This window comes from Lepidothrix coronata, unplaced genomic scaffold, assembly GCF_001604755.1.
Source record: "Lepidothrix coronata isolate B3197 unplaced genomic scaffold, Lepidothrix_coronata-1.0 Scaffold78, whole genome shotgun sequence".
Lineage (NCBI taxonomy): Eukaryota > Metazoa > Chordata > Aves > Passeriformes > Pipridae > Lepidothrix > Lepidothrix coronata.
Window position 1 is genome coordinate 2,212,501 of NW_016690258.1, and position 22,406 is coordinate 2,234,906.

General features: G+C 39.5%; 1 protein-coding gene and 1 long non-coding RNA gene across 4 annotated transcripts; one reads left to right on the top strand and one right to left on the bottom strand.

Annotated features, from left to right (window-relative positions):
* Positions 1–83: 83 nt before the first annotated feature.
* Positions 84–21,264, bottom strand: LOC108499739 (inter-alpha-trypsin inhibitor heavy chain H3-like). Its single transcript, XM_017819908.1, has 22 exons — positions 21,151–21,264; positions 17,133–17,156; positions 15,838–16,004; positions 15,037–15,141; positions 14,455–14,617; positions 13,731–13,841; positions 12,974–13,099; positions 12,290–12,406; positions 11,636–11,804; positions 11,191–11,316; positions 10,762–10,943; positions 9,589–9,774; positions 8,528–8,667; positions 8,025–8,179; positions 6,231–6,236; positions 5,452–5,478; positions 4,544–4,588; positions 4,037–4,150; positions 3,243–3,447; positions 1,993–2,165; positions 654–765; positions 84–554 (listed from the first exon to the last, which is right to left on the bottom strand). The coding sequence occupies exons 1-22, from the start codon at positions 21,238–21,240 to the stop codon at positions 425–427; spliced, it is 2,673 nt and encodes an 890-aa protein (XP_017675397.1). The 5' UTR covers positions 21,241–21,264; the 3' UTR covers positions 84–424.
* Positions 464–6,985, top strand: LOC108499745. Of its 3 annotated transcripts, XR_001875635.1 has the most exons (5): positions 464–587; positions 2,566–2,590; positions 2,722–2,789; positions 4,941–5,021; positions 6,751–6,985. It is a non-coding gene; the product is annotated as an uncharacterized LOC108499745 (long non-coding RNA). The 3 variants fall into 3 exon arrangements; XR_001875633.1 differs by having other exon boundaries at positions 2,566–2,789; XR_001875634.1 differs by lacking the exons at positions 2,566–2,590; positions 2,722–2,789.
* Positions 21,265–22,406: the final 1,142 nt, after the last annotated feature.

Below are 22,406 nucleotides of genomic sequence, written 5' to 3' on the forward strand. Positions count from 1 at the left end.
CAGTCGCGAAATGCATCTGGCGCCCTGGGCTTTGTGAAACCGGAGCGCAAACATCCACAGCTGCTGGAATAACAGGACCAGGCACTGAGTGCTGAGGCTTTATTTAAGTCACTCCGTTATTGATTTAATATTGGATAGAAGGTTTCTGTTACGTTTTACAAAGTAACGTTCAAAGTCAGAATTTTGAACCTAATAAAGAGGACGTTCCAGAGGAGGAGGGGTATCTGTGCACTCGAGGGGAACAGCTGCCCTGCACTTCAGATTCCATCAAATGCACAGCAAAACTGTATGAGAATCCAACATACCTTGTCCTTGCCAAACATGGTATGCTTACAGATTTTTAATAGTTCTTAAACATTAAAAAATACTGTTCTTTCAGACAAATCATCCGTCTACCCACGAATTTGGAGGAAGCTGTAGTTGCTTAAAACAGACTGGAAACAATATAATCCGTGTGAACACCGTCTATGAGCCCAGCTCCGTTGTCATGGACAAACCAGCAAGGAATATCAACACCATGGCTGGGATCTCTTCTGTAATCCTTCTGCCAGCCCCTGAAAGGGAAACACAGCCATGGGAGTACCAAGGTAGGAACTGCACTTGGACAAGGCAATCTTGCCTAAGTCTTTGCTAAGGACTTAATTATTTTGTACCTCGTTACTATCAGTTCATTGTTTTTAACAACCATCGTGGCATCTGGTTTCTTGGGATCAGACCCAGGATGAATTTCAAGTATGGTGAAGTCAATGGGGTGGAAAAATTGTCCTAAAAATAGAAGCCAAAATTAACATTTCAGGCATGTTGCACACATTAAAACAGCAACCAAACAGAAATCCCAGAATTTCTACATCCCCATGCTGGTTTCCACGTCCCTTCAGGGGTTTGAATGGATAAGCAAACACCAGGTCTCATGTAAGGTTGAACATATGCCCATGGAATTATTTTCTATCTACAATCCATATCATCTGGATGTAAGTTCCAGCTTCTGAGTGCACAATACAATTAGCCTTTTCTATATATCTTTCAAGATATCCTCACTTGTTGTCTTGTCTAGTCAACTGTATTTATGATATAGTCCCCAAGTTTTTAGCTTTTTTTTGAATCAGATAATGTGTGTGTTGATCTCTGAAACCTCTGGATGTGACTGTGCTCAGCAGAAGGCTGACAGCTAAGGAACTTCTGTACTCCTGCCAGGATTAGCCTTTGCACACTTTTGTCCTTTCTGGGCTGGTGCAGTTCATTGTTTTCCACACTGAGTAAACTTATTGACCCAAAAGGAATGTTTGCTGCCCTCATCAGATTTTGTAAGTGAAAATTGGAAGGCAAATGTCTGCTCTCTGTGTTTTTTTGCAGCAGAGAATGCCCACCACCAAACCCACTGCACTGGCAGAAAATGGGATCAAACTTTTGATCCCTGAATTATCAACTTCACTTTCTACTAAAACAAAAAATGTTGGCTAACATAAGGAAAACCCTGGATGATACAAAGTCATATTGTGGGTTTAATATATGCTAATAAATCAAGATATACCTTAATCAAGTTATACCTTAACAATTTCTTTTCTTACAAGGATCCACTAACTGAGGCTTGGCAAATTTTGATCAGGCAAACAAGTATTTTTTCAGAGTGCCTGTGTTTAGGCAAAGGGGGATAAGATGAAAGGAGAGGTTAAACCATCCAAGAGACTGGAGGAATAGTGTAGTAAGAAAAAAAAAATCTGTAGGTGGGACTTAGCAAGATAAAGAGTTTTAAAGATGCCAGTGAGGACAATGAGTGCCAGTGACTTCAGCAGCAGAAGCAGAGAAATTTGTGAAAAGATAATTCACACAGTCTGAGCCCAGAATGTTTTGTCACAAATCTTAATTCTGTCAATCAATGTCATCTCAGTTTCCTCCATTCTCAGTTCAGAAAGGTTAAGTACAAGCTTGTGTCTACAAATTATGCAGCCTCAAAAGGAACGACCAGCATGGAAACACTAAAAGAAGTCATACCTAATAATCCATGGGTCTGTTCAGACAGTTTATCCTCTTCCAGTGTATACAGTCCTAGGAAATCTTGGTGGAGTGGATGCTTCTTCCATACTTGGTGCAAAACAACAACAAATGAGGCACCACTGCCCATTGAGAGCACCAGATTTTTTTTTCTATTAATTATTAAAGTTAAGCTGAGGGGGAAAAAAACCCAAACCATGAATTAGGACATGGTGCTTCCCAGAGTTAACAGCAAGGAGAAGAAATGTGAGAAGAAGAAACCTCTCCAAGACATAAACATGGCTTTATAAAGTGCTGAGCGTTTTTTAGAAGAGAGGATTTGCTGCCTAGTTTGGTCCATGGGAGTCTCTGTATGTGTGTTCACAGACAGTCACAGAATCATATTAAATTACATTGGAAAAGGCTACCTGGCCTTTAAACTTTTCAGTAAGATGGTTTTACCTTTAACAGTGCAAGTAATCAGAGACAGGTCAGTAGATACAGCACCTCATGCTCAGTAACACAAATTCTATTGATAAAACCATCGCTTCCTTGGCTGGATGCTACATGACAATTTTTCCTTTTGTTTTTCAGAGAAGTCAACTCCCAAACTGCCTAGGTTAGTGCTAGGATAAAGAAGTTTTGCTTCTGATTGTATTACTGGCATCATCCATGTTCTAGCATAATTTAAAAAAAAAAAAACCAAACAAAAAGGCATGCTGTGTGAATAAGTTTTGCTCTCTGCTGCAGAGCCAGGCCTTGAGAAGGCAGGAGGAGGAGATGTTGCCCATTCCTTTCCTGAACTTCCTTTTGCACAGGTATAAATGATTCTGTAACAGAGAGATCCCATGAAAAATAGACCTGCTGACAGGGCAAAATGTACCTCTTCTGTAAATGCCACAATTTCCATTTCTTAAACTGGAGATTGTTTATGGTGCATTATTATGTCTTTGAAAGATCACACACTGTGCCTAAAGTTAATCTTCAAGCATTTGCAAGACACTGCTGCATTAAGCACGAGACCAAATCTAGCTTTGCCTTAGCCATGGTAATAGACTAGCAGGGAAAAATTTTCACTTACTTATTCCAAGCAGAGGAATTTGTGAATAATTCAGCAGTTACACAACAAAATAGAGAGCAGAGTCCAGCAGGGCTTGAATCAATTTCTTTTGTAGATTCAGACAACAAATCTTAGAAGTGTATTATTGATCAATGTTTAAAGAAGTGTAGAAAGTAATGCAAGAGCCTGATGGCCTTTCTTTAACCCTTACCCTGCTTGTTGCAAGGTGACTGAGTCAAGCCAGGTGAAACCCATTTTTTCGTTGCCATTCTGGACTGTGATCTTCTCAGGAGTTACTGTCAGTTTTAAATCCAGGTGCTTATTTGCAATGCCAAGTTTTCCAAAATACGAATTTTGGATCTTTGCATCGCTATTTGCTCTCTTATCACCAATGAGTTCTCCATTTACTGTGATGCCTAATATAGAAAGGAAACAAGTATTGCTTTATAGACAGGACTTGATTAACTGATGCCAAGGAGTGTCTTGAATATTTATCAAAACCAAAGGAATTAGATATGAGTTGAAAAATATATCAGAATTACTTGTGCATATTTGTTCTAAAGTAAAATAAAGCCCTGGGGGCTGTTCAGTGAATTTCCACAAAGCCAACAATCATTTTCTTGAGAAAAGTTCAATATTTCCTAGAACACAAAGAGTTTGTGATGGGCACAGATGGCCTGTGTGACATCAGTCTCTCTTTACCAGATATTCCATGAACTGGCAACTTAAGGATTATTTTATTGTCTGTACTAAAACTCACTGAGACAAATTACTACTTTCAACCCTCACAGTGGTTTTCAAACAAAGTTTAAAAGTTCATTTTGCTTCAAGAAGTGAAAACAGTCATGGTAATGTTACCTTATCATAACCACAGGACCTCCTACTAACTTTGCAGGGAAAAAAAGCTTATGCATTATAAAGAGAGAAACAGCCTTTATGCACAGGACATTTTGTTAGAAGTATCATGATTTACTGATTATTTACAAAAAATAAATTAAAACTCACCTGTAACTGGATCATTTATCAAATTTAAGACAGTACCCGGGTTTTCATTGATATTGAAACAGATGGCATCTCTTTTTTGTGGCACCCATATCACGAAGTGTGGGTCCCCATCAACTGCAAAGGCAAATCACTGGTGTTTGGACAGTGACACACGGGGCAAAGCTCCACATGAGCAGTTAATACTGTGCCAGTGGAACTGGGCCCTTCACAGGCTGCATGAAAGTGTTACTGAGAGCAGGAAGGGACCTGAACAGAGAACAGGCAGGTACCAACACAACATTGACAGGAAGGAGGGGTGAGGAAAGGACCACAAATCATTTCAATTTCTTGATCTTTAAAAGACACTGAGAGATGTTTAAAGTAAACTAAAATATTAGCCCCTTGAAACTGAAAAATGGCAGCTTTTATGGAAGGGAATTATCAAAAAGACTCATAAGAATTGTGTAATTTAGCCTTAAAAACTCTCTTCTGTTCTCCTTCTAAACAGACAGCACTCAAACCACTCACCACTGGTGTACCATGTGGGTTGTGATCCTCGATATATTTGTGAACCTGCAGAAGGAAAAAAACTTGTTAGGAAAACACATCAAAATGGAAAATGTACATCCTCTCTGCATGCTACAAGTAAGATGTCAGGAGGTTAATATGTTTGTTAAATCACTAATTCCATTCTGGTTTTAAAGCATATAGTCCATGGGATGACAGTTTGTGCTGCTCTTGAATCAAAAAAAGCCTCACAATAGAGACAGATTTCACTTGTCTACATTGCTTTGAGGGTCTCCACAGAGCCCAGGTAATGTATCTGCAGGACACAAATATCTCAGGCTTTAGGATCAAGCTATCAGCAAGGCAATGCAACATCATCCAGTGAAAACTTTTGACATTTTGACATTTGTTTTTCCAGAATGAATTTAAGTGTCTCAACAAAAACTTGAGAAAACTAGACAGAGACAGAGAGACTGAGACTAATCCCCAGAGGATAAAGGTAAATCTAACTCTCCCATTCCCAGGATTTCCCAGCCAGCCATTTGATGGGTCAGTTGCTGCTTCTCTCTCTTGAATTAAAACAGTTACTTTTTTCACAAGTAACTGAAGATATTAATTTAACCAGGATGTTGGACATCATAGGCCCTTGCTTTATATCATGGAGATCCAAACTGAAGTCCATCCTCTGTTTTTGGGAAACACCTTTCAGGAAAAAATGGTGGATGGATGAATTGAGATTTACTCCTCAAAAACTATTTAGCTGAAACTTTTTCACCTCATGTTGTTCAACCTTTAAGTGTGTTTTCAGCAGGGAGCAGAATTTGGCAGTATTTGTTAAAGTACAGTTGTAAACCCAGACATGGCAGTCTCCAGCTGTCTGGTAACTTCAGTTGACAGATCCTGCTCCATTCAGAAACTTAATGACTTACCAAGCATAGAAGATACGGAACTCAGTGCTGTGAAGGAAACAAAATGTTATTTTAGAGGCTACAAAGAACAAAAAACAATTTTTCTCGCTTCCTTCCACCAAAACCAACTCAAAAAAATATTGTAATTACGCATAAATTTCTAAATTATTACAAAGGAAAAACTTTATTTGATACTGCTACAAAGCAGTGTCATGAAAGGGCTGAAAGCACACCCTCCTTTTCAGCAAGAATGTTCCTTCTCCACAGGCCTGGGCTTGGCTCTGTATGGGACTGGGACAGCCTGCTCTTCTGTGATTCCTCTGTGCCACCTTGCTCTAAGCTGTACTTCCCCAGAAGGGAAGTCAGTAAGATTTTCTCTCCTACTTCCATATTTTTCTAGTCTTCTGCTCTTTTTACACCTGAAACTATGTCGGGGTGTCTGAAGTCAGGGCTTTGTTCTGAAGGAGTGGCAATCACAGCAGGAACAAAGACGTATTTGTATGGGATTGCCTCACACAGGTACCTGGGAGCCCCCAGTGCCAGCCCTGCAGAGCAGCTTATTTGTACTGGGCCTGAATTCTGTGGTGGTGGGATGCTGCAATCATCAGAGACAGGAGGAACCACACTGAAAACACTACAAACTTATCCACCTGAAAATTTTAAATGTATTTATAACACTACCTTGATTTATTCACTAAGAATTTTATGACAATATTGCATCCTAGATCAAATAACCAATGTGGGAAATCCATCTCTAACAGTTAAAAATATGACATAAATTTAATAAGAAATGTACCTACCTTCAGCTGTTACCATGGGCAGGCAAGGAGTAAAAGGAAGAAAAAGAGAAATTTACAATTTCAGTTGTGGGATTCTGACCCTGCTAAAACATATTCTAAGAAAAAAAAATAAATTTAAAACTGTTTGAAAACTCAACCAGGTATCTTCAGTATTTTACAATTCCATTTCTTCCCAGTGATACAACTCAATATTTGTAGATCAAACAGAAACACACTGAAAGTAAAAAGCTTTTATGTGGGGCAGCAAAACTGCAATTTATTGTGCATGGGACAAGGGCTTTATTTGTAATTGTTTTATTGTTATGCCACACCTATACTGCAAAATGTTCCTTATTGGATTTACTCTTTTGCAGTTTTTGAGGCATTTGAATAATTCTATTAATACTGACTGGATCATTCACTAATCTGATTTGTGAATCTAGACTTCAGGGTGTGTACAATTATTTTATTTTATTTTCTTATACAGAAACAGTCCTTTGAGTATTTTCTGCTATTTCTGCTCTATATTTTCTATGTACAGAGAGGATTTCCTGGGAAAGAGGTTCAAAGAGGAGCCAGGTACCACAAGTACCTGGAAAGGAAAAGCAAAGAGATGAAGATGAGTGAGTGGATGTCTCTTCTGTCAGATGTTTGGGGTTTTCCATCTTATGGAGGCCAGGTGCAAACTTTAAAGTCACTATGTTGTACAGTGACTTGAATGTTAAATTAAACATGAAGGGTTGTGTCAGTATTCCATTATGAGGGTTATGAAAAATAATGCAAAAACTTATCAGCAGAATGCCTGAAGAATCATTCACAGTTGAAAGACACTTAGCAATTCATTGGCTGCAGGATTTATTCCAGCTGAAAGAAAAAACCCACTAATCCCCTGTAAGTATCTCTGTTATGCTAAAATGCCTTAAGTTTTCATGCCAAATTCAAAAGATTAGGAAGTTTTTAATGTAGAAGGCAGCAGAGAGCCCACGGAGAGCCTGCAAGAACTTTTAGGGGCTCTAGGTAAAAGTTTTGGGGAAAAAAAAATACTGGGTGCTGACGGAAGAGACTGAAAAGCCTCTGTTAGACCTGTAGAACCAGGGTGGCTGGAACAACACACAGAGATGAAGTTTGGGTGGCTTTGGGGCACTCTGAGCAAACAGCACTGCCTTGCTTTGATAGAGGGGAACAGACTTTGTTACACAGATGTTGAACAGAGAGGCTGAACTGTTTTACTAAGAACAGAGTTCATCACCAGCCAGAGTATCAGAGGAGTTGAAAACAAATTGTCTACTCTCAATATAATTGCTTCTCTTTCTGCAATATATATGAATGCTGTGTTTTACATATGCAATCTCAAATTCTTTTACAACTTGATGCATCCTGCATGAGGAAGAGCTCATGCAAATTTTCCTCTTTCATGCAGAAAGAGGTTACTACATCTACCCCTAGGCTGAAATATGTGGAAAAATGAAGGAGAAAGTGATGTGAACTCATTTTAATATAGCTGGATTACTAGATTAGAAATGCTTCTTGGTTTGGTTTTTTTTTTTCTGTAATAGTTTATGTATTTGGTTTAAAATACACTTATTTTAAATTTATAGTACTTTGCCTGTACAATTTAGTAATGAAGGATGGTTTGATGGAAGTGAGATTTACAATGAAAAGTAATTTTTGCATGAACACATGTGCCAGGCTTGGAAAGTAGATTTTTCAGATACGTTTAAAAAAAACTGTGCCCACATGGAAGCCTTTCTTTAGGAGAACGTCAAATGAACACTTGGCTTCTCAAATGCAGTAAAAATCTGAACATGTCTGTACCTTCAGTGGGTTTATCAGCAATCACATCTTCATTGTCATTTTCTTCTGGTTTTGTTACCACCATGGATGTCAGTGGTGTTACAAACTTGTACTTCAGGGAGAGAGCCAGGGCTTCAGCTGTAAGGTTTTCCTTTTCTTCTCCTGTAGCTGCAATACTGAATACAGGTAGAGACTCCCAGCATCAGTGACTGCTGAATTACTCACCAAATTCAATATTTTACTTTAAAGTGAAGTCATTTCTCTGCAGCTAATTTATCAATAAGACATACTTGTTACACTCTAAAAGCACTTCTAATTCCCCTGGCTATCCAAGAAAAAAGCGAACCTGTGCTTTATACTTGCAATAATTTAAAATTGTTTCATTTGCAACCTGGAACAGGAATATTGAGGCTAGGGAGGAGAATAGGTAGGGGGATTTTCCTTACTGATTTTTATCCTAGAAGCTGCAGGAGTCAGAGGGCTTAAGGAGTTCATAGCTAAGATGTTATTCTAGATATAATTACCGTCTTTCCAGGAGTTGTTCAATGGTGAGATAAGCCCAGAGCCTTTCAATGTACTCTCCAAATATGTATTCTTGTTCTTGGAAAGCTTGAGCTGTTTGCTCAGCATCTTGCTGTGTAGTGTATGACAGGGCATCTTTAGCCTGTTGGGAGTAAAAATCAGGACCTTCACACCTGAAAACCTTATCAAGTTGAAAAACAGTTTGGTTCCACCCAGCACTTGCCCAGGAGATTGCCAGTGTTGTATGAGGAATTTTGACCCATTGTTTCTGTGAAGGTCAGAGGTGTACACTACAGGACATAACACAGTTTCCAAATTCACATGGCGTTTTTGTTCATCAGAATTTGGCTATTCAGGATTAAAGAACTTTGATTATGATACTGATTTCAGAGAGGAACATGCTCAAGCAGACAGGTTGGAATTAAGTTCACAGTAGCACATTATTTGTATTTAAAGTACACCAAAGTCCACGGTCCATGGGGCATATTTGCAATCCATGATTTATGATAACATGGTCTGGAATACGTTTGTGTTCTGTTTCTTGAACATCAGGGGTAAATATTTTTACTGAATCCAGATGTGGAGAGAGGTATTAGAAGTAGAGTTCTATTTTAAGGGGAAGATATTTCAAATATTCAGCTGGCTTATTCATTGGTTTTCTTCATCCACTGAAGAGAAGTGCCTGTGAACACTGAAAATTTGGCTCCCAAAAGAACCAAGTAGGGTATTTAGAGACTAAATACATACACTATTTATATATTTATAAATATATGAGGATATGTATAAATACATGAGTATATTTATATATATTTGTAAGCAAAACTAATCCAGTCACACTGCACAAAGTTGTTCCAGACTCACCCTACTACATCTGAGTTAGGCAAGTAATTTGCAATTTTAAAAGCAATGACTTTGGCACGTTTAGTTTCTCACATGTGCAGTAACCCATGCTGTCACTGAGGTAAAGAAATACCAATAAATATTTTAAGTATTTAAGTAGTGCCAGCTTTGAACATTCAGAGGTTTTGTGTATCTTACATAAGTTAAAGAAATCCATACTTACACCTTCACCTCTGACATCTACAGTCAATTGGTTTTGGTTGCTGTCTACAAAACGTCCAGCCACCACAATCTCAGACCCATCGTAGAAATGCTTAAAACTGTTCGTAGTTAGGTCTTGTATTTCATTTTCTGGGTAGTTTAACTCCACATCTGTGAGCATGGGATTTGACACCTCATCATAAAACCCCTATAGGATAAAAAAAAAAAAAAAAAAGGAAAACATTTAACTCTCATTGTTTCTTTAATTCGTAGATCTGTAACCAGAAACATCCTGCTATTTTGGCAATGAAAACTGCAAGTGTATTTTATAAGAAATATTTAAATATTTGGTTAGCTCTCAGAGCACAAGGCCTAAAAAAAATCTACAAATAAGGGAAATGAGAAAGGACATACAACTCTTCAGTCTCGCTTAGAGAGAGAAAAAAAATCTGAGAATAACATGCTGTGGATGATGAATCAAGAGGGATCCCTGGTATTTGATAGAGATAAGTTTCTAGATCTATTCCCAGCAGAGACTGACGTAACAACATAGTCAGAGCAGACTATTTTTTACTATATTTGATTTCAAGCAGAGCCTGAAATGAAATCCAGTATCTAATTCTTTGGTGAATTTTTTGAATGGCTGCTATTGGAATGGGAGAAGTAAAACAGGTCAACCTCATAAGGCCTATACCTGTTTTCATGTCTTACACAACTCTAGAATGCCTCAGAAGTAGGGTAGGATACACCTGCTTCCAGTAAGTTTCTAAAGGCAGAATATCTAGAGCCTTATGATCTGTTCCCCTTCTCGTCCCTTGACATGACATTAACCACATGATCTGTGAGCTTTGGGATATAAATGAGTGGAGGAAGTTTGCTGCACACCAGGTGCCTTTCAGAAGCATGACTTGTGTCACCCTGTGCCAAGTTTTGAACTCTCTGCCACAGCCCCCAGTATCTCCCCTTTACTGTTCTTCCATCTCCTGCTTATATGAGGGAAGAAGAAAATCAAATGCAACTAAAGGTCCCTTCCAACTCAAACTATTCTATGATTCTAATATTCTGATTACAGCAGATTCTGGAGTATCCCAGTATCAGATTACACACTGGGTTTTTGATTGCTTGAAAAGAAGAATAACTCTATAGTTATCTGAACCAATGTATTTTCATCTGATTTAAGTGGTAGTTACTGTACTTGAAGCTGTAAAGCTGCATCAGAGTCAGGATAAATCCGACGGGCCAGTCCTTTATTCTCCAGTGCCATCCTCTCCAAGAAGCCATAGTCTACACCAGAGCCAAACCCAAGGTTGTATAAGGGGTATCTTCCTTTAATTGCATTTTTTACATCTGTCTCAATGGTGTGAATATCTGATACACCTGCATCAAACCAGGAAACGTTTGAGTTGTCTTCAAAAATAGATAAAATGATCACAAAATTAAATGTGACTCGTCATGTTCAGATTTCTTAGGAGGCATTATCAAAAACTTGGTTCAGTATAATGATGTTGTATAGTAGCATTTAAATCATGAAAACATCAAGAAGTCAAAGGTGAAGGCCAGTTTTAACTAGCATTTTTTATTAGTTAATTAACTCTCTCTATTATTCTATCCAACAGAAACTTACCTTCGTTTGGCTGGCCATCTGTTAACATGATAATTATAGAGGCGCTTCTCTTGGGCACAAGGTTCCCTTCATGAGCAGCATTCAGAATATCAATTCCCCTCATCAAACCACCATGTAAATTTGTCACTATGGGGTAGACATAGAAATTTGGGTTCAGCAGAGATCATCAAAAGAAAGGCCCACTTTTCACTGGGATCTGAAGAGATTTAATTACAGTATGAAAATGAAAGATTTGGGTTTATAAGCAGGGGGATGATTAGATAGAGAAGTACCTGGACTTTGGAAACATAGAGAGAAATAGATGTCATATTCTGAGTAAAATTCAAGTTCAGGAGTGTCTCATCAGTAATCTAAAAACCCAACAAGCTGTAGCATTGTGTTCACAGAATGAACAGATAAATTAACTTACACAGTGACCAGGTGGCAAGTCCAGTGAAGTACTTACTGCCTGAAGCATCAATGTTCCGAACAAACTCCCTTGCTTCATCCAAATTCTCAGGAGTGGCCTTGATTAATGTTTCTTTCCAGGTGGACACACCAGAATTGAACAATATGAAATTGAAGAAGTCATCTTCTTTAATGTCATCTAAGATTTTTAGAAGTGCTTCTCTTGTCTATAAGACAAAGAGATTTAAATATACAATTCAACATTCAACAGAATAGGTGCTTACAGATTTGACATTATGAATCTCTCAGCATTGGGGTATTTTTAACTTCTACATAGTGCAAAAATCCTGAGCTTGTTCTGTCCTTGCCAGTCCCTGTGCCTGTTTCAGAGTAACTCCAGGGAAGTCAGTCAGCTGCAAGAACACCTGGTAAGTCTTTGTAGCTAAAAGGAAAATCAGATCTCCTGTCATGGATTGTTGCTTACACTGGGATAAGCTGGCATGGCAAATTGAAAGCGATGGGAAATGGGTAGCTACAGTTTGGTGGAGAAGCTCATACACAAGCAAGCCTGGATATTTTGATGCAACACCAAAACCTGAAAATTCTGAGCATTAGCTTTGAATGAGGAGTTCTAACTATGAAAAGCTCATATCCCTTCCAGTACTTTTTCCCAGCTCTTCCACTGAAACTCTTCAGTAATGTAATAACTTACCTGTTCCATTGGTCTTCCATACATTGAGCCACTAGTATCCATTACAAAAATAATATTCTTGGGCAAATTTGGAAGATTTGTTGGTGCAAAGAAGTGTACAAAGTAGCCATTGACAATCTGAAAAATAAAATGTGAAAAAAACCCATAACACCATCAAAAACTTTGGTATATTGTAAAGATAAAACAGATAAAGGAGATATTACTCTCATTTAGTGTCTGGTCTCTGAGTGGACTAAAAGGTTTTAATGGCTCCAGCCAGTCTCACCTGTGTCCATGGGCCCAGGAGCATCACTTAAGTGCAAGACTGGGCCTTTAGTTCCTGCCTGAGCTACACTGTCAGAACATCTGTGTCCAGCTATACCACAGCTGTATCACCTGTCCCTATCCATGGACTCCACTGTTTTGGATTCCACCCTGAAGACTGACTTCCTGCCTTGACCTTGGGCTCACTCATCACCACAAACTTGCCTGATGACCTGGACTCTCAGTGGAACTTGAGTGCCACCTCAGGGTCTGCCTTGCTCAGGTACTGTGAGGAGTGGGCTCATGGCTGGTAATGCCCCTGTGCCATCAGCTGTGCTGTCACACTCAGCTCCCTGTCCTTTAGGAAACAGCTGGCTCTCACTGCTCCCTGACTGTTACTATGCAAGTCAGGCTGTTTAACTGTTGAGAATTTCAATTTACCTGCAAATTATCTGGAGTTGTTCTCTTCACATCGTATCTTACAGTAAAATCCCCATCCAAGGCAGACTCTGAGCAACTTGCACAGGTTCGCTGCTGATCAAGAGTTGGCTTGAAAGAGATGTGCCCCTGCAAAGGAAAGCCTTCATTAGATCTGAACCCTCATAGCTGAACATTTCCTACAGAACACATTTGCATTTTTTTAAAGCTAGTATATTTATATTCACAGACATGAGAATAACCTGGGTTATCTGGTTAGCTATTAGTTTGTATGCATGCATATGTATTTATACACTCATTGGTGGGTAACTGGCAGATGAAGGCTGCTATCTAGGACTTTCTCCATGTGCTTCCCCATCTCCCTTAGGTCAGCCCTCCACTCTGAATGACACCTTTGGTAAGCCTGTTGGGCAGTCTGTGCTTTTAGGAATTCTACCCCCTCCATACAAGACAAAACTGCTTGTTTCTCACTCAGTTCTTGTATAAGAGATACTCTTACTGGTATCCAGGTTTCCAAATGCTGCTGTGGGACAAGGCCTACTAGTTTTGGTACAGTATCCTCCTAACAGTTACATGGCTTCTGAACTGTTTTAAAAAGCCCTTCAACTTTCTACCTTGGAATTCAGATCTCATTTGCACAGACAAGCCTTTACTGCATTTTCTCTAATTTTTTTCTCTCACTTCCATTGCTAGCACTGACATTATTATTTTCAAATTATAGCCATAATAAGTAAATTACAGAACTCAGTAGTCAATGTACCTTTTTCTCTGAAAAAGTTTTTTTAATGGTATTTTGCAGCTCATTGGTGATGAATGTTCCTTCTGCTTCCAGCTCAGTGATACCCTGGGGCTCAAAAATATTTACTGCAATCTGAAACATTAATTGAAAATTCATTGTCATTGATTAACATACAATACATCAACTCAGCCATTTCCAGGAGGATCAGCAGGCAACTACAGATATGAAAGAGGCATTTTTATAAAAGCAATAGAAATTTACTTTTATGATTCATAATGGCAGTCCAAATCTACACTTGTGTGGACACATCTTCAGCCAAACAGGCCTTTTTACACAAAGAGGTTAAAAACAAAGGTACAAATAAACAAACCTTAATAGAAATATAACTTGAAAGCAGATAGTGGAATTCTACCAAGGCAGATAAGAGTGATCAAAGACCAGTTTTAACACACAAAAGCTGCAGTATTCTAGAATGCAATATATGCATCAGTGTGATTTAAGATGATGTTGTTTCATGGTGGTGTAAGAAAGGTGTAATTTATGCTATAAAGGCATATGCAAAAGATATTAATCTTCCACTTCAATGCCTATTTTAAGGCATTGAAATAGGTTTTTCAGGATTTCATGCATGATTTCTTTCGGCATGCTCAGTAGATGGAATGACCGTTGTACTCCACTTTCAACAGATGTACAGAATTTCATCAGCTCTTAAATTATAGTCAAATTTGATCAGTTTGCCATTTACCTCAAAATCTTTGACAAGCTGCTTTGGTTTCACTTTGATGAACATCTCGTATTTTCCAAAGCGTCGCTTCAGCAGTTCCTCGTATGTGAGTTCAAAAGTGACTTTACTGGCTGCTTTAACGTTGACTGAGACAGTGAATTTTTCTGTTTTTCTTCCTGAAGCTCTGTATTAAGTGGGTAGGAAAATGAGTATCTTTATCCTCTTCTACAATATTTATTGTTGGGGTTGGTGGCGTACGATTTTCAAAAACAAGTAAAACAAAGATGGGATTTTTTTTTCTGTTCTAAATAGGATCTATTGCTAAAATCATACTCAAATTGTTGAATTTATTCAAGTTTCCCAGTGAGCTTAATCCCAGGAACAGGTCGGTGGAAGCTGCAGAAACAGCCTTTCCATGATTGCAGGTACTGCCTGTGTAGTCAGAAGTTATATTTCCTTTTTATAATCTGTGCTACAATAACTCTAACTTAATGATTGTTCCTTGGTCCCATAATGTCAGTAACATACCAGAACACAGCATTTCCAATCTCACAGTTTGCTATGGGATGACGGTGTGGAAGCCACACAAGACATCATTCTTACTTGACAAGACCAGCAGTCTGTCCTCTTGAAACAGCCTTCTCATATTGCTTTTTTGCAGCTTCTTTTTCCTTTATAGTTCCAGGATAAGTGACACCATCAATTGTCCTGCAGATGAAAAAGTCCTAGTTCGGTTGAAAAATACATGAAAAGTTACCACAGAAATTCTCCCTTTGTTGATTGGTTTGCTAAAAAGCACTTTCAGAGACCTGTTGTTGCCAAGATTGGAGTCCTTTCACTGAAACCAGTCTCCTCAGTGAATTTAGGTGGAACTGGACTTACCCCTGCCATATTCCTACATTTCAGCAGCTTCACCATCCTGACTCATCTAATGGCAAACCAGCCCTCTGGGTGAGACTCACCTGTCCAAGTGTCACTGCCTACAGCTGAGCATTTATTCAAATATAAGCCTTTCATTCAAACATGATTCTTAAATGAAGAGATAAATTAAGCTATAATGCCATCAGGGAAATTAGGTAATGGAACTTTCCTGGTTTGATAACACCAGAGTAAGTGGTATTTCTGAAAAGGTGGATGGATCTCCAGGGAAGGTCCCCCATTCCCTAGGGTCCACGATGATGAAAAGAAATAACTGAAAATTAGTCATTTTTGTACAGATGTACCAATGTTTGCCTTTCTCCATGTATCTTACATGTTAAGTTAACAGTACCAGAAAATCACCCAGGAGGCATTTAAAAATCTGTCAAATGGCAAAGTAAAAATGAACAGCTGAGTTCAGTTTCTCCCAGCTGAATTTGCACAGATATTTTAGTCTTCTCTAATGATATTGTAAAAATTACACACATGCTGAAGTTGGTAATGAAGGCTGTCTTAGGGAGCTCAACATCAAAGAAGACTTCTTTGGACACGTTCCCACGATTGACGGCTCGACTGGTGATGACATTGTGGGCAAACCGGGAAGTTACTTTACTATCGATCTTCATGCTATAGATTTCTATCCCATTGACAACCTGTAGATTGAGAAATGAAACAAGGGGAAAAAAGAGCACCAGCTGTTACACTGATGTGTGTGTTAATCAGTCATCATCACACTTTTAAAAAGAAACCATGGCAGGACATCGATCACTCCAAAGCAAACCAGGAATCATGAGAACTGGAGCACAGCTGTGTTTCCTGGGATATTATCACGATGCCATCATGGCACTATTCCACAAGTTATAACTACAGCCCCTTTAACAAAATACTACTACCACAGCAAAGGTACTGCCACTATAAAAAAATGGTTTATTTTCTCTACTGAGAGAGTGACTTTTTATGGTTACTCAAAGAGCACAACAATTTACTTGCTGCCTCCCTGGCTCAGTGACTATAATTATCAGTGGAGTGGATGACTCCTAGAGCAGGGATGTAAGTAATTACCTTGTTTAAAAATAGACCAAAACAATTCCAGATGGCTCCAAACTTTATGTTATTCTCAACTTCCTCACAACTGGAGCTCATTCTTTTTTAAACAAGGAAATGGGCAGGGCAACACTGATTTTCTCTGAATGCTCAGGTATAAGGTTGCTGGAGAGTATGTGAAAGCACAGGTAACAGCAGATGTGATTCATTAGGCAACTCCTTAAGCAAGGTCTGCTTCTTGCAGCAAAGCCAGTGCTGGAAAGAACTATGGAATTTTTATGGTGGGACTGATCTCTGGCTGATTGATTAAGAAGGTCCCCAAACAATCCAAGCATTTAAACACTGCTGAAGGGGATCCAGGTGCCAAGTAGAATCAGCTTCAGACATCAGGTCTCTTGCCTTCTTTAACATAACTTCAATATAAAACAAAAGTAAAAATAAAACCAACATTTAATAGACATCTGTTAAGAGATACAGAGGTGATTTCAAACAATTTTGCTATTCATTCAAATACAATGAAGTTACAAATCATTTGTTCATTCTCTTTTCTTGTCCAGGATTTTCCATCAGAGCTCAAAAAGGAACTGTCTAGTTGAACCTTTTGCCCAAAACAGGCAGTTCTGGGCTATTTCCAGAAATATCCACTTGCTCACTCGCAGAAACATTTTGTGAACACAGAATATTCCTGTCACTATAAATCTTTCTTGGTAGCCTGGACAAAACCAAGTCTTACTCACCAAGTCATTCTCAACATTTCGCTTCTGTAAAGAGAAAAAAAGGGAAAAACCATGAGTAAGAAGGTGCTTTTAGAAATAACTCACTTAGCACCTGTGCAGTTGTCACAAGCCAAAAGAAGTTGTCCAGGAGAAGGAAAGCTCGAGAGAGGTCTTCATTAGTAAACTTAAAGTAAATTTGAGGGAAGAGCAAGTAAGGCACGTTGCTTGTTTTGTATTTTGCTCAAGTGACACAAAAAGTGCCTTCTTCCTGCTGAAAACAATCATGGACCCCTGAGAGATGAGGGAAGAGAGAGAGGAAAAGAATGCTCAGTGCCATTTATGACTAAATGTCACTGAGATTAAAAAACACACTAAAATTTGCTTAACAGGACTCCTTGAATATAGGCTGGCTCCATGGTGACATCAAGTAAAACCAGAATATCTTGTCCTGAGAGTGACAACTTTTTCTTGGCAATTCCTGGATCTGGGTCCTCTAGTACATATTTTCTTTTCAAATTTATTCTCCTTTGGAAGTGAAAAAAGGGCTTGTATCCAAGCATAAAAGCCCAGCTTGCACATATTTTTTTTTTCCAGTCACACACATCCACACTGTCAGGCAGACCCACCATTACACCTTTTCAGACTTACTCCTAAATTTTTCCTGTTTCACCCCACCAGCCTCTCAACCCAACATGACAAAGTATGATGGTAATTCAGTAAGATTACAGAGAGGAGAGATGGTCACCATGAAAGCCTGCATGGAGGGGAAAAAAAAAAATAAGCAGCTATGACTTTTTTTTTGCCATATTTGCTCCCAGAGTAGGTGCAAATATCAGAAGCTGTACAAAAATATCACGTCCTCTCTTCTGAAAGAGAGGACAGGCATTAAACAAACTGACTGACTCCTCTTACAGTAACAGCTTGTGTAACTCAGTTCTCATCAGCTCTGCTGCAAACACCTTATCTCGTTTGGCTCCCAGAGCCTCGAGGGGGTCACATTTTGTGGAGGCGTGTTTGGCTGCTCCACCAAACAGAGGGATAAGGACCTAAGGAGGTTTTAAGTCAGGTACACATCTCAGGTACATTTAAGGCTTTTGGTACCTTTCACACTTAAGTTTTGCAAGCTGGAAACCGAGACACAGAAGGTTATTTTTTGTCTATTCTGGAGTTCCTTTCAAGACACTATTAAATGTTAGGTAATGCAAGGTTTGGGGGGAGGCTTCTCAAGTGCTATAAGAATCTGGCCAAGAAATCTGGACACATTTCTCTAGGTTCATCTTTCCATCTGCTATTGCCATACAGATCATTTCTGTGTGTGCATCTCTCCCCTTTCAGAAGCCTCCATGGATTTCTTTAATGCCTGTGTGGACTGTGCACCAATTCAAACCTGTCCTTTCCAAAAGAGAAATTATCTCTTCTGTCTCTGTGCTGTCATTACAGCTTGTCATTTCCCCTTTCAAAAACACAAACTGAGGTATGGACCTTGGGAAATGAAAAGCTGGAAGTCACTGAAATGTCAGTTTGTTTGGTACAAACCTTTCCTCACAGTGGAATTACCAGGCGGTTTAAGGATACAAAAAACACATACAAAAATGTGTTCTTTGGTTACAAATTCTGAAATTCTGACTCCTGCCTCCAAATTAAAAGATACTTTACCTGCATTTAAGTTTTACAGGATTGCTGTTGTGAATATTCTTTATCAGGATTATGGGTTTGACAGTAGTTTTGAAGGAGTTCTGTTTTGATTCTGTAAATCTTTAGAGGGGTACTCCGCAATTTTCATTGAAAAAGAAACCACAGAAAAATCTCTCAGTGATTTTGTGCTTGGGCTGATCTTCAGTGGAGATACCCAACTCAGCTGGACATTGCCCTAGCTGACCCTGATTTGCACAGGGGAGGGGAGTGAGTCTGTGATTTTGTTCTGGGTTTGTTTTTTTTTTTTTTTATTTTTAATGATTCACTTGGAAGTAGCTTGAGATGTCACTAACATCAAGGTCATTTTAAGCTATGTGGGTAGAAAGCAATAGTGTGCCACTCAAAAAGATGATGCAATTCTAGACAAAAATGAGATATTAATATCCTCTACCTTGGATAATTGTTACTTGGTAAAATGTTTCTGTACTATTTCTATATATTTGCCAGGTGCACTAATTATTAGAATTTATGGTTTTTTTTCCGTTGTGCAATAGCAACAAATTCTTCCTTTGTTCACTACTGTTTTGGTGTGGCAACAACAAAAAATAGAGGTGCAAAAAATCTATAGAAATTGGAGAGGAAAAGAGAAATTTGAACTCCCAAGAAAACAGAGAGGAAAAACAGGGCTCCCATTACAGCACTTGCTGAAAGAAACCCTGATTGTACAGCTTGGGAAACTAAACCACAGGGTGACTAAAAGACTCAGCAAAGAGTGTAGAGTGAACTTGAAGTGACCTCAGGAATGAGGTATTTGCATATATCCCTAAGCACTACCTAGGAAAAACAAGGCACGAAAATTATTTCCAAATCTAAGGCAACGTTGAAGATTTCATCTTCCCAAGGGATGCTACTTGGCTGCCACGGAGAAGAAACCCTAATGCAGCTCAGCCACACCAACCAAACCTCCCTGCGAGCTGAAGGAGTCCCGCTGCTGCCAAAATGAGAGGGCCATAAAGGGAGGGCTGTACCATCGCTCCCCGGGCTTTGAATGCTCTGAATATGGAGTTCTACAGGTTGTTTTAAACCTAGGAAAATCTTTCCCACCCTTAGGAACAAGGTGTGCCAGTACACACAGGGATCTTTGATTCGGATTTTTGTTCAATTTTCACCAGAACTGGGTCTGCCGACTGTGTTTACCTGACTATGGCTCTAAAAGGAGCTTGGGCAGCTTGAAGCTCATCAGCCAACCAGGCTTCCAGCCACACTTCACCATTCCCTGCTGGCACACTCCTCGGGGCCAGGACACAGATGGGGACAGAGACCTTCACACTACAAAGCAACCCCCTCCATTTCAATCACATCACATTTGCATAAGGTATGTAACAAAACTGGGAGAATCAACTGATTTTCCATAGCATTCTGCATGTATGGATGGAGCACTGCCCAGAGCTTTGGCAGTTTTCCACTTAGAAAGGCTTTAGAGTTGCAAGACACAGAGAGAACAACAGGTACTATGGTAATCAGCAGGAAAAAGCAACATTATATCTGGGCTACATAATGGTTAAATAACAAGAATCACTGGCATTTCCAGTTTGCAGCATTAAATCTCAAGTTGATTCTTGAAGGTTAGGCATGTTACTATCCTGATTTTCAAAGAAAAAGTGTTGGCAAAGACCATAACCTAATCAACAAGAATGAACTTTAATTTGCTTTGTCCTGTTCTACACAGTAACTCAAAATCTTCCCTCAGGAGATTTGCTCTCTGTAACTTTTCGGAGTACGTAAGCACTGAGAGAGAGGAAAATAATTTATGGAGGGGAGGGGTAGTGGGCAGTAACTTAACCAAAGAAAATTAGGAAAAACATCAGGCAGCACTGCCTTACTCAGAGATCAATCGAAACCAGAACGGCCCTCTTGAGGGACAGATATTTTTAAGAGATATATTTCATGCTGTGCTAACATGCAAATCTTTTGAGAAAAAAACTACCATGTCATTTGGATAGTGGACATTTATCTTGATGCCATGTTACATTTCTGTTTTCTCCTTCTTGGAGGCATCTTTTCACTGATATTTTGCATTGCAAAATGTGCTAAAGTCAGTTCCCTGGCAGCACTGATTGCTTTACACATTTAAATATAAAACCACTAAAACATTTTACCACTATGTGGTGAAGAGAGAGAAAACAGAAGAAAGGGATGCTTTTAAAAAGAGAAGTAGGAGAATTTCAGAGCTGATGGAACACTGAGGCTGATTAGAGGTCAACCAGTCTGTGTCCCAAGTTCGATCTTGTGTCCACACAGAGCTCCTGCTGTCAGCACTGTATGAACTCTCTGATAAATGCTGATAAATTGCAAGAAATTAATCTATGAAGAGTGGGAGCTCCATACGCAGTTGGTTACTTACCTTGATGTTTCTGATATGTGTTACCAAAACGTCTGATGATGCAAAGGTGGGAATCAATAATAAAATACAAAGCAATAGATTGTTTTCCATTTTGGAAAAAAAGTAAGGTTCAGATTGGAACGATATGCATAAATATATAATGCTTTGTTTACCAAGTGTTAATAAATAACTCAGTGAGAAAAGTGGGATTAAACATTAGGCATTTGGGAAAAATCAAACACTGAATTTTTAATTTGCATAGTCTACAGAATACTGTTACAAAATCTGTTACAGACTATTTCAGCAGTGTCCCTTCCATGTAATAACTTCGAACAGAAATTCAACAACCATTTCTGTAGAAGCAACTGAGATTAATCTCCTCTCCAGACTCTCTTCTTTGCCAAATGAAAACTGTCATCTTTCCGATACTTCCTTAAAGGCTTTCCCTGGCCCAAATTACTGCAGCCATGACAGAGCTTGCAGCCTGTGACACCCATTTAACCTCCTATTCAAAACTACTCCTGTAATCCTGTGTTATCACCCAGGTACCCGATTTAGGTATTGTTATTTGACGTGTCCTGCCTAGTACAGAAACTTCCCGTTACATCAGTTCTTATTCATCTTTGTGGCTGAAACCAGGTCCAAGCTCCCAGGTCTTGCATCTTGCACCCTCAATGCCCATCCAGCCTGCAGCTGCCTGGCCCTCTTCCTCTATTTGTTATCTTGACTGTGTTAATTATCTCCTAAACTTTTTAGCTGGTTTATCTCCGCTGATGAACTTTGAGGACTGGGAGTCAAATGCCCAGTGATAATAAAACATTTTATTTTGGGGTTTTCCTGCAGTCAGCGTTCTGAGGTGCTCAGCCACCTGAGGGACACAGGAGAGGTCCAGGCGCTCCTTTTAAACCAGTCTGGATGTTTTTTTACCAATTCTGTGCCCCATCCAAAGGGACAGGATGGCTCTGCGAGCTGCTGACAGGGGAAGCTGAGCCCATGGCAGGTGAGGTGGCGGGACCTGCTGTGGGGTGTTATTCCACAGCTGCCCACTGGGCTGTCACCGTGCCCCTGTCGCCAGCCTTCTCCGGCGCTCAGCACATGGACCTCATGGAGCTGCAGCCCGGGACGCCCGTCACACAGTGTTTGTAAGGGGATACTTGTGTTTCTGGGGCCGTAGAAGAGGGAAAGCCTCGGCGCGTTCGCCGGTGCCTCAGGCATCCCTCAGGCTCGCTGCCCGCTCTCAACATGGCCGTCTCGCCCGCTTCCAAAATGGCCGCCGC